The following is a 12329-nucleotide window of genomic DNA, read 5'->3' on the forward strand; positions in this document are numbered from 1 at the left end:
AACAGGGCTGTGGGCAGCAACACGTGCGAGCTGACAAATAAGAAAATCGTGATTGAATGATGATCTATTAGGTAATTTAGGTAATTCAAATCTGTATTATACAATTAATACTCAGCACTGTAATTGGAAATGTGGCTGTTTCATTGTGCAGATCTCAGTGCTAAAATCAACACCATCACGTGAGTAACAGACAGTGTTAGCTAACAGCTAGCTAACGTTAGCTAGCTTGCTAAATGTTTACCAGTTCATTATTTTAACCGTAAGGACAAACATAAACCAGCCAACTAGCTGCATTTGATTAGCTAGTTATTAGCTAGGATCATAAAAATCGTGGTAAAAAATGAATTAATATGTCTGTCAAAGAAACCTCCAGCTAGCTAGCCACTTTAAAAAGTGAATGTGCTTCCTTTTTCCAGTTCTTACCATTTCCATACATGTTTTTGCTCATGAAATTCATAACAAAGATGATGGATAAATTAAGATGGTTCACACAGGCCGTCTACCATTGAAAAAAAGGGTCAGTTCCGGTCTCCTTAACTGAGTGTGTCTCATATAGACACCAATGTAATAGCAGCTGGGTCTGGTTTACTTAGTTAATTGACTAAGTAGACCAGACCCAGCTAGTGAGGTGTCTTGCTTCCTCATCCGTCTCTGATTCATAGCACACCTCACTTGTTGTTGTACAACAAAAGTAGCAAACCAGTTCCAAAGCCTGAGCCTCTAATTACGTTTCGGCGTCGAAGAACCTGATTGGCTGTCAAAATCAATCGACAGGTGGCGTGCACGTGCAATGTATTAAATCATCGCTTCACAACATATTCCCACTTCGACCAAGGTAAACTGACACAGCATAATTTGTCAATATTTATCGACAAACTAGTTGATATTCTTCGTTCCAGTGATGTTAGTTAGCGCTATAAAGAATGTCGCAGCTTTTCATGTATTGCAAACACCTGTAAAAATATTTTTTAGCTGCGTTAGGCTATATTTAGTAATGTCATGGGGATGTTATAAATAGGCTTCGATATCTAGTTTAATTGGTTCATATTCAAATAAATATAAGTTACTCAGTTAAATGCTAGTTATTAATAGCTAAATGACTAGTCATGTCCATATATATTCAAACCGCATCTATTAATTTATGGCCATCAGCTCCATCTGATATGGTTGTATGTTTTTCAGAACATGTGGTATCCCTTCCCAATGCTCATGCCGTTGTCTCTGTCGCCGGAGCCACAGCGTCCATCAGATATTTCTCAAACGCCCTATGGATCAGGGATGATTCAGATGCATATGGTACCTTGTGACCAACGTTTCTTTCAAAATGCAATGAACGGGTTGGCTGGTAAGTCAGAGGGAAATGCTTTTAAAGATGCAGTATGCAGAAATCGCGCCGCCATTTTCTGGTTGCAAAAAAATCTAATAGTTCGCTTAACTTCGTTTGTGACTAAACAAGTATTGGATAATCATTGTACCCTCTAAACTGCTGTGAAATATATTTTAATTAAACCAAAAAGATTGTATTTTCAGCTGTTTGAAACTGGTGTACAAAACCGAAAATATAAAATATGCAAAAATGAAAGTTAAGAATGCGAAGTACAGAAATAGCGCACATAGAACAGATCTCTCACGTAGACTTTCTTCCATTTATAACTCACATGTCTATATGCGTTTGGTCAGGTCACCAAAAAATGACAAATTGCAGCTTTAAAACCACTGTTTAAAACCCCATCCCAGTGATGCAGCGGTCTAAAGGTGTTTGTTCCATGCTTCCCAGCCAGAACAGTTCGGAAGGGTTTGTGCATATATTATTTTATGTTATTGTTTGTTTGGGACTTTTACAATTTTACAACTAAGATGTTTGATGCAGTATTTCTCAATGGAAAAATTTGCATGAAACGAGTTGGTGGTTGGTCAACAGTAGGTATTCTTCAAAGTATTTGTCATTCAACGAGAGACTTGTTTTCATGCAAATGTTTTCATTGAGAAATACTGCATCAAACATCTAAGTTAGATGTAAAATTGCGCGACTTAGATTTCTTGAGTCATCTTAGATTAGTTGACTATTTTGAGGAAATGTATACTGGCTATGGTGTCTCAAAATGGACAAACAGTACTATTGCTGTTTTTTTTAAGTGAAGGTCTTTTAAGAGAGTATGCAAGTGCACTCGTTCGGTTCGCCTAACCTAGTTCAGCTAGGTGCCAGCTGAACTGAAGTATGCTGACGCCTTATGGCACTTTATCTACAGCCTGGGGTTCGATCCTAGGCTGTCACACAGCTGTCTGTGACCAGGAGCCCCATAGGGTGGCGCAGAATTGGCTCAGCACCATCGAGGTTAAGGGAGGGTTTGCCCGAGGGCTTTCCTTGGCTTATCACACTCTAACGACTCTTTGTGGCGGGCCGGGCACCTGCAAGCTGACTTCCGGTAGTCAGTTGAAAGCGGTTTCCTTTGACATATTGGTGCGGCTGGCTTATGGGTTAAGCGAGCAGTGTTTTCTTTTTAAAGCAGCGCGGCTTGTCCGGTCATGTTTCGACCTTCTCTCCCGAGCCCATTGGGGAGTAGCAGCAATGAGACAAGATCGTAACTACCAAGTGGATATCATGAAATTGGGGAGAAAATGTTGTTAAATTATTTAAAAATTAAGCACAAGAGGGATGCTTCCTCTTGCAACACAAAACTCATAACCAATGGAATGCACTTTCACTTTTTAACTTGAGCTTTCCAAATTCATTACAAAATAATTATGTCCAAACCATTTGTGTTCTCTCTCATTGCCTTGGGAAATGACATGCATTAATAATGTGCCTTTACCTCAATACAGACCCTCCGTCTTTGTCGATAGAGGACTGCAGGAAATTCCTTCTCAACAGGTATAGATCATGTCTATTAGTCCCAGCGCATTCTTTATGCTGTAATGAGCGACTCATGAACATGAAATAGTCTATTGTGCATCCCATTTCTCAACCCTTCTGCTGAAGTGTGCACTTGCACACACGCCCTGTCATGGATTTAATAATGGTGGACATTCTGTCCAGCCAACACTTACACCAATCCAATGCTTTTAAATTCAAGAATAGGAGTGTGCAAGTGCATACTTTGGGAGAGGTTTGGAGTATCGGGAAGCAACCTAGGTCTAACTCTGCATGTTACAGGTCTGTGTTTGACCTGGTGAAAGTCACCCATTTCCTGGAGCTGACAGATCCCAAGCTGCTGGGTTGGTACTTATCTCTGCCTGTGGAGGACAGGAAGCTCATACAAGGTACAGTAGGGACCAGGGAAGGTTGTATAATAGACAAACAAAAACTCCCAATAGTGTCCTTATTGTTTTGCTGTCAAATTAGAAAACAGTTGTATAGAATCCCTATTCAGGGCCACCAATTGACTGTGAAATATTAATGCTATTGACAGCCTACTTTCTGTAGTCTCAGTGAAAACTGAGCCACGGATTCATTGTCTTAACCTTTCAACTTTCTGTTCCGCAGAGGAAGGAGGACTCCATCGGTTTCTGCAGAGGCATCCGGCTCTGAACGTAGCCAGACAACTGGTTTATGTGAAACGTGAGTTATGGCTCTGCTTGACTAACTGTTTTCTGTTGTAACCCTGGTTGAATTATCTGGCGTAGCAATGCTCATAGCATATAAACACATCATAAGCCATGTCAAAATGTTTAGAATTACTTTAAATTAGCTTTAAAACTGCAAAATTCTCTCTCAGCCTCATGGCAAAATGTGTAGATTAGCAGGAAATTTGCTTTTAAAACAGCAAACTTTTCTTTCAGCCTCATGACGATGTGTAGAATATCATGAGATTAGTTACAAAAATGTAAATTTTTCCTCTCTGCCCCATGGCAAAATGTGTAGAATTGCAGGAAATGTGCTTTAAAACGGCAACTGTTTCTTTCTGTCTCATGGCAAAATATGTAGAATTACAATAAATTTTTCTGAGAACATGGCCCCTTAAACTCACTAGGGTAGGGGGCACAATTTTCATCTCCGGATGAAAAGCGTGCCCAAAGTAAACTGCCTGCTACTCAGACCCAGAAGCTTGGACATGCATATAATTGGTAGATTTGGATAGAAAACTCAAAAGCTTCCAAAACTTAAAATAATGTCTGTGAGTATAACAGAACTGATATGGCAGGCGAAAACCTGAGAAATCCGTCCAGGAAGTGGGATTTTTTGAATGTTTGTCGTTTTCTATTGAATGCCATTACAGTAGCCATTGACTTAGTACTCAAATTGCACTTCCTATGGCTTCCACTAGAAGCCAACAGTCTTTAGAAATTATTTCAGGCCTGTATTCTGAAAAATAAGGGAGTAAGATGACTGACTGAGTGGACCCTGGGAAGTCGCCAGACCTGTTTCCTGGGCGCGACCGAGAGCGCTCCTTTCTTGTTTGTCTTTTATATTGACGATGCTATTGTCCGGTTGAAATATTATAGATTATTTAGGTTAAAAACAACCTGAGGATTGATTAATAACATCGTTTGACATGTTTCTATGAACTTTACGGATACTATTTGGATTTTTCGTCTGCCTGTTGTGACAGCCTTTGAGCCATTGGATTACTGAACAAAACGCGCCAACAAAACTGAGGTTTTTGGATATAAAGAGGGACTTTTTCGAACAAAATGAACATTTATTGTGTAACTGGGAGTCTTGTGAGTGCAACCATACGAAGGTCATCAAAGGTAAGGTATTTTTCTATCGTTATTTCTGACTTGTCGCACCTGCCTAGTTGAAATATGATTTTCATGCTTTTGTATGCGGGGCGCTGTCCTCAGATAAACGCATGGTTTGCTTTCGCCGTAAAGCCTTTTTGAAATCTGACACGGTGTCTGGATTAACAACAAGTTAAGCTTTATTTTTATGTATAACATATATTTTCAAGAATGTTAAATATTGGAATTTAGTATTTTTTTTTATTTCGTGCTCTGCAATTTCACTGGACGTTGGCCAGGTGGGAAGCTACCTTCCCAGGTACCCATAAGAAGTTAAACCTTGCAGGGGGCCTTGTGAAACTGCGGGACACCATTGTCCCAGAGAAAGAATAGCCTACATATCATAATTACATATACCTGTAAACTGTCTTTACTCTATATTTTACTCAATTAATAGATGTATTATACTTTTATGCCTTTTTATATTTGATAATGTAACATTTTTCTTTTGTGTACAGAACAGGTGAGAGGTTGCTGGAAACCTCCTGCTGTTACGCAGACAATGTCGTCAAACCTAAACAAGTATGTGTTCTCTCCTGTCAATTCAGATAACTACATTTGTTGGTCACCAGGTGTGATTCTACAACCATTAGTTGACTAGAGGAAAAATAACAATTGTCATAAATTTAGCATGCTTTCTGCTGTTCTCAGATCCAGAAGGCCCACATTCTATGGTGTGATTCAGTGTCCCAACTGTGGAACCAGTTGTTCTTCAGGAGCTAAGATATGCCGACGCTGTAGCACACCTATCCAGAAGGAGATCCCGGCATGCCAGTCAGGTGTGGTTTAAAATCATAATTCAAAACAGACTGTTATATTTGCATTGTGTGGACAGATTTGTTATCTTGGAAGGAACATGCCCATTCATAGTCAGTTGTGCACAGTCAATGGGTAATATTAAATGTCTCTCATTCCACGCTAGCAGTTAATAGTACTTTATGAATCCCACAAAGTTACATTGATTTCATCACCACAGCATAAGTTGTTTGGCTTTAGCTCTGTTTCTTTATTTTGATACAACCATATTGTTGTCTTCCTCATAGAAGAGGAGAAAGAGTTAGGTCTTCTTCCCAACAACGTGAAGGAGGAGCTAAATCTGTTCAACTGTTCAGGGCATGGAGGAGTCCAGTCAGTCCAAGTCCACCACCAGGAGGAAGCAGGAGCAGTGCAGCAGTTCAGGGGATGTCAGCCTCAGTCCTTTACTACTACTCCCTTCCCATCCACAACAGTGGGCTGTCTGGTCAACCTTCAGGATAGCTTCCAGTCAGCCTGTGGCGATACCAGTGGCAGCCATATTGGAGCCACAGAGGATTCTCCAGGCCAACAGGAGGCGCACTTCTCCGAGGTCCAGCTGCTCTCTCAGCTGTGGGAGGAAGGGCGGTGGCAGGATGGCAACAACTGCAGTCGTGTGATGGTATATAAGGATCCGTCTGCCCAGACTAGCTTCTCTCTGGATATGGAGCTGGAGATGCAAAGCCAGAGAGGAATTAACAGGAGCCAGTCTGCCATCGAAAGCCAGGAGGGTGAGTCCATGGCCAACTCCATGTCCATGCATGACCAGATGGCAGACTTCCCCACGTTGGACCGGGAGACTCCTCCAGAGTACTACAGCTTCAACTGCACAGAGTGGAATGACACCAGCATCAACACCAGCCAGTTAGCGGAGCCGGACCACAACGACTCACTATCACTCATGGCCACCATGGGGAGCACTGAGCAGCCTAGCGGAGCAGTGGAGGTGGAGCCACCTGAAGGCAGTATGGTGTCTTCCTGCGCTGGAGACCGCAGTGAGTACTGTGATTGGACCTATGACAACTGCCACGGCAACCTAGCAAATGAGGAAGAGGCCTCAAGATGCGAGCTAGAGAATAACGGTGTTGACTACCGGAGCCTCATGAAAGAGGATGGGAGTATTCTCATGTATAAAGCAAGTAATGAGGGGACACCTGACTTAAACGTGACACCCCCACAAGGCCAAACCAAGATGGACCAGTCCAGTTGGTCTAGAGAGAGTCTCAGTGCACCCCAAACCCTGAAGAAAGAGGAGCTGTCCATCTATGAGGAATCCTTCGTGTCAATAAGCCCTGGTGGGGCAGAGGCGGCCGTCATGACCACCACACAGCATGAGAACAGTATATCTGCGTTCTCTCTAGTCAATCTGAACCAGACTTTTGATCTCTCGCCTTCACGGGTCACAGAAGCCAGACTGAGCACAGCCGACCATTCAACAAATACTTGGCCTGCCGTCGCTAAACATGATGTGTTGGTTGGTATTGACCACAGTCTAACAGGCTGCAACCAGAACACACAAACTCAGGGCACAGCCACAACTGACAAGTCTGTCATCACTGAAGTCCACATGGCAGACCTGGAGTATCTCACTGAGGTACAGTTAACGCTCCTCCTGTAATATTTATAGTCATTCAGATTTCCTTTTTACTGAAATGCGTTTCTTGAATATCTAAATGTCTAAGGAATTCATCAAGCTGAAATTTTCTCAAGAGGAACTGAAAGAGCTGAAAGAGCAAATGGCAAGGTATTTTAGACACTTTATTCTGTTATGTTATACCTCCATTTCAGATGTTTTTTTGAGATTGTGAAAATCTCCATGGTTCTTTTCTTCTATCTGCTGAGGTGCTGACCATGGCTATGTCTGTTGCTGCCTGTATCAGCTCTGCAGGCGGTATGAGAGATGGAAGAGGCTGCGACAATGCGGACCGTGGTGAATGTGACTGTGGCCAGCGTGCCACGCGGGCAGAGCTGAGCCTGCTGGCCCTGCAGTATGGGATGTGCCAACGGCACTGCTGGAGATGCTACTACACCTCACCTGAGGGAGACCGTCTGGTCCAGGGGTAAGGGACAGGACAGGAGATATGACAGCTTGGGACCTTACAAAGTTGTGCAGAACTGTCATAAATAATTTATGTCCAGGGTAAGGGACAGGAGATAGCAGGGCACCTCACAATTAAACTCATTGATTTATTCAATGAGTTTAAAAGATCATTGGACATGTATCTGTTAGTATTATGTCTATCTGATCGTGCATCTCTCCTGCTTATCATTCACTTAGCCACTATAATGGTCTTGTAGCTGTTGAATACACCTGCCCTGTTATGGCAGCTCTAAAAAGCCTCTTAATTGAAAATTTGTTTTTAGTCCAGGAAAGGCTTCATCTGGATCCAGGAAACCAACACTATATTATTCCTATGTTGACATTCCAGTATGTAAACTCAGCCAAAAAAGAAACGTCCCTTTTTCAGCACCCTGTCTTTAAAAGATAATTTGTAAAAATACAAATTACTTCACAGATCTTCATTGTAAAGGGTTTAAACACTGTTTCCCATGCTTCTTCAATGAACCATAAACAATGAACATGTACCTGTGGAACGGTCGTTAAGACACTAACAGATGGAAGGCAATTAAGGTCACAGTTATGAAAACTTAGGACACTAAAGAGGTCTTTCTACTGACTCTGAAAAACACCAAAAGAAGAAAAGAACTATGCCCAGGGTCCCTGCTCATCTGCGTGAATGTGCCTTAGGCATGCTGCAAGGAGGCATGAGGACTGCAGATGTGGCCAGGGCAATCAGACTGTCTGCAATAGGCTGAGAGAGGCTGGGCTGAGGGCTTGTAGGCCTGTTGTAAGGCAGGTCCTCACCAGACATCACCGGCAACATCGTCGCCTATGGGCACAAACCCACCGTCGCTGGACCAGACAGGACTGGCAAAAAGTCGCTGTTTTGTATCACCAGGGGTGATGGTCGAATTCGTGTTTATCATCGAAGGAATGAGCGTTACACCGAGGCCTGTACTCTGGAGCGGGATTGATTTGGAGGTGGAGGGTCCGTCATGTTCTGGGGCGGTGTGTCGCAGCATCATCGGACTGAGCTTGTTGTCATTGCAGGCAATCTCAACGCTGTGCGTTACAGGGAAGACATCCTCCTCACTCACGTGGTACACTTCCTGCAGGCTCATCCTGACATGACCCTCCAGCATGACAATGCACCAGCCATACTGCTCGTTCTGTGAGTGATTTCCTGCAAGACAGGAATGTCAGTGTTCTGCCATGGCCAGCGAAGAGCCCGGATCTCAATCCCATTGAGCACGTCTGGGATCTGTTGGATCGGAGGGTGAGGGCTAGGGCCATTCCACCCAGAAATGTCTGGGAACTTGCAGGTGCCTTGGTGGAAGAGTGGGGTAACATCTCACAGCAAGAACTGGCAAATCTGGTGCAGTCCATGAGGAGGAGATGCACTGCATTACTTAATGCAGCTGGTGGCCACACCAGATACTGACTGTTACTTTTAATTTTGACCCCTCCCTTTGTTCAGGGACACGTTATTCCATTTCTGTTAGTCACATGTCTGTGGAACTTGTTCAGTTTGTCTCAGTTGTTTAATCTTGTTATGTTCATACAAATATTTACCCCTGTTAAGTTTGCTGAAAATTAACACAGTTGACAGTGAGAGGATGTTTCTTTTTTGCTGAGTTTATATCCCCTCCCCCCTGCCCTGTAGGACTGAGGGCCCTCCTGAGAGCCTGGTGAAGGTGCTGCAGGTCCTGGAGGTAGACTACAGAGAGATGAGGAGACAGGTCCTGTCAGGTATACCCCTGGACCAGCTCAGACCCCTGTCTGTAGACTCCCAGAAGATCATCTCAGGGACCAGCTACGTCCCCCAACATGTAAATTCCCTCTGGTGCCCTTCCTTCCTCTCAGTACATTTTGTTTGTATTATGCAGGGTGGATCTCATGGTTGTTTTTCCCCTTTTCAGATAATTGACGAGTCTTTGGGAAATGCTCTGTCTGAGTATGTATTTGACGAATTGAATAATGATTGAGTGAATGAATGAAGTTGGCTGTTTTTAAGTTTTTAATATCCTTCAGTGCCTCAGGTAGGAGCTCCCAGCAGTTGCAGGTAGAGGATGCCTGTGTCGAGGATGTCAGTGTAGGTGGTGATGGAGCGTTAAACAGACTGGTGTCCCAGTCTGTTTTATCAGTCCTTGGACAGGATGATGGGATGGTTGGCAGGATCAAGGCAGAAGGGCCCGTTGGTAACCCCAAGGCTGAGGACTGCAGGTCTGTGAAGGCGGTCATCCTCCTCCCCCAACAGCCTGAGGTCAACCGGAGGCCCAGGCCAGGTAATGAGACCTGTTTATTCATTCGTCAATGGTTTATTTGATGAGGGAGGGATCGATACAAACACATTGGCTCATTTGAAGCTATAAACATACAATGCGTTGCACTACAGTGTTCTCAAAGCTGGTTCCGATCCACCTAGATTTCCGAACTCTCACACTCAACAGGTGGAACCAAAGACCACAACTCCAGCGACGCGTGGTTCGATGCAGAGGAGGACCTTGAGCCTGATGGTGTAGAGCTGAAGGAAGGAGGTCTGGCTGAGGTCCTGGTGGAGAAAGGAATTGGCAAGAATAGGGTTGAGGGGAAAAATCCGCATGACAGACATACCCCTAAAGATTTTTCGTTCACGGGTATTTGAGTTTCAAATGTTTCAATGTGCGTTGTTCATAATTTGATTGAATCTTGCTGAATTTGATATTTCGTTAACACAACCTACCGGTACATAAGGATTTCATAAACCACACCTAACAAGTTCATAAGCAGTGTTCATAAACATTAATTCATATTTATTTAGGAGTCGTTGGGGAGAAGGATCAGCGCTCCTTCCTGTGCGTCACAGACCTACCCAGTGATGTAACCGAGGTAAGCCTCAGCATGTTACAATGTCTCTAACTCCATTTTTCTTCAATTCCTTGCATCCGGTGCGTCAAACGATTTGGAGAAGGTCCAAGGTCCCTTCCCTTGGACCTTCTTCTCCAATGCTGTTTGAAAGGATGCAAGGAGATTGGATGTGAGGAATCTGGGATAAAAATGGGAAAGTTGGAGTGATTTGGCCACCAGGGGGCAACAGACCCTAATAAGTCTCCTGTCTGTCTTCGTAGAGAGAAGTTATGCTCTGGTTTGAGAAGTATCAGGCATCTGAAGTGAGCATTTCCACCTTCAGCAACAACCTCCGGTAAAATAAAACCAGTGACCCTGTAGAATGAAACTAAGTTAACGGATGTATAAGCATTCCAAGGCAACTTAACTGTTACATCAAGATTTCAATATAATAACATCAACAGACCTTTGAATAAAGATATTGTCCCCTCACATGAAGCAATGGAGTACATGTCAATGTTAACACCTTCTCTCTCTGTTCCATGCAGAGTTGCCATAGTGACACTGAGTGGTCCAAAGATGGCTGACAGTGCAGTGAATGAGATGGACGGGTGCAGTATGCATGGACACATGGTGCATGTGGTGCACATCTGCAGCCCAAGCCACACTGGTAGCCAGAGCCAGGGTCAGGGGGGGCAAACCCAGCAGCAGCAAGGTCCCTCAGCCAGCACCAAGGCAGGGCCCTCTGGAGACACCCCATGCCCCCAAGACTCCAAGAGGAAAAACACCCATATCACCACCCCACTGATGGTTAGGTTCTCTACAGTTTTTGTTTTGTAGTCAGGGATTGTAGATGGGAATATTATTTGTTTTCAATCTGTTGCAATGCGTGGATTGCTCCCAAATTAATTGGTCAATAATGATTGCTTCTCATGTCTTTGGTCTCTGTTCTCGTCTGGTGTCTCTCTCCAGCCCCTGCAGCTCAGCCTCCAGAAGAGGACCACCGTGTGTGACTCCCCCACGGCGTCGGGTACCTGTGTGCCCCAGCACTACGCCACCATGGGTAGCTTCGATACACTGATGGCCCGTTTGTCAGTGCGCCACCCAGAGGTGGGGAGGCAAAGGATTGTTGACGCCCTACTGGAGCTGAGGGCCAAACACCAGGGGTTCCTCAGCGGCCTGCCTCTCAAGACCATTGTGAACATGACCTCTGATCTGCTGACACGATAAGGACTCCACTTCCTATTCTATTGTTGATATTTGCCTTTGTTGAAACACAGGTTACAGGTTTGCCCAAAGCCAGGCTTTTGATTTACTTGAATGTAGTAAACAACTTATCCACTGTTTTGTTTGTTCCTCACATAGGGAATGTTATTACTCTACTCTTTTGCTACAATACTTAGTGAATTGTTTTATCTACTTTTGAACCTGAAAAGTGCAAATAGTAATATTTTTTTTTTTGTTTGCAAACTGTTAAATTACATTTTCCTTGTTAAGTTAATTCAAATCACGGTAGAATTGCAAAGGAGTTTTGAAGAATGTTTTATGTTCTGTTTCAGTTAAATAAATCTGAAAACCTGAAATGTTGTTCTTGGATATCAGGGAGGTTGTTTTTAAAAATACATTTGTTTTGTTCTCAACAGGACAATTTGCATAATTATGTCTGGAAGTGTAGTTCACGTATCCTTCCAGATTCTACCATTTTCCCCTTTGTCCACCCTTTCAGTTTTAGAATACTGTTATTTGACAAAGCTACAGTGCCTTCAGAAAGTATTCATACCCCTTGACTTATTCCACATTTTGTTAGACTGAATTCAAAATGGATTAAATAGATCTACACACAATACCCCATAATGACAAAGTATGTTTTTAGATTTTTTTTATTTTTTTCAAATGTATTGAAAATGAAATGCAGAACTCTCATTTA

General features: G+C 43.3%; 1 protein-coding gene across 4 annotated transcripts; it reads left to right on the forward strand.

The window, feature by feature from the left end:
- Window positions 1–12329, forward strand: rbm44 (RNA binding motif protein 44). 4 transcript variants are annotated; one of them, XM_014173612.2, is made up of 18 exons: window positions 680–835; window positions 1183–1345; window positions 2824–2872; window positions 3155–3261; window positions 3485–3559; window positions 5181–5244; window positions 5374–5501; window positions 5766–7108; window positions 7197–7258; window positions 7395–7574; window positions 9240–9405; window positions 9496–9530; window positions 9608–9861; window positions 10027–10212; window positions 10377–10444; window positions 10684–10757; window positions 10951–11212; window positions 11375–12328. In XM_014173612.2, the coding sequence occupies exons 2-18, from the start codon at window positions 1186–1188 to the stop codon at window positions 11630–11632; spliced, it is 3471 nt and encodes a 1156-aa protein (XP_014029087.2). In that variant the 5' UTR covers window positions 680–835; window positions 1183–1185; the 3' UTR covers window positions 11633–12328. The 4 variants fall into 4 exon arrangements, with proteins under 4 accessions (XP_045563258.1, XP_014029087.2, XP_045563256.1 ...); XM_045707300.1 differs by having other exon boundaries at window positions 9240–9530; window positions 11375–12329; XM_045707301.1 differs by having other exon boundaries at window positions 5835–7108; window positions 9240–9530; window positions 11375–12329.

The sequence above is a fragment of the Salmo salar genome, chromosome ssa25 (assembly GCF_905237065.1).
Source record: "Salmo salar chromosome ssa25, Ssal_v3.1, whole genome shotgun sequence".
Classification (NCBI taxonomy): Eukaryota; Metazoa; Chordata; class Actinopteri; order Salmoniformes; family Salmonidae; genus Salmo; species Salmo salar.

Excerpts from the sequence above, each read along its gene's own strand:
- rbm44 (XM_045707300.1), top strand. The coding sequence starts at position 1,186 with ATGTGGTATCCCTTCCCAATGCTCATGCCGTTGTCTCTGTCGCCGGAG. Across the intron at positions 1,346-2,823 it reads TGCAATGAACGGGTTGGCTG|ACCCTCCGTCTTTGTCGATA; the intron begins GTAAGTCAGAGG and ends ACCTCAATACAG. Across the intron at positions 11,213-11,374 it reads ATATCACCACCCCACTGATG|CCCCTGCAGCTCAGCCTCCA; the intron begins GTTAGGTTCTCT and ends GTCTCTCTCCAG.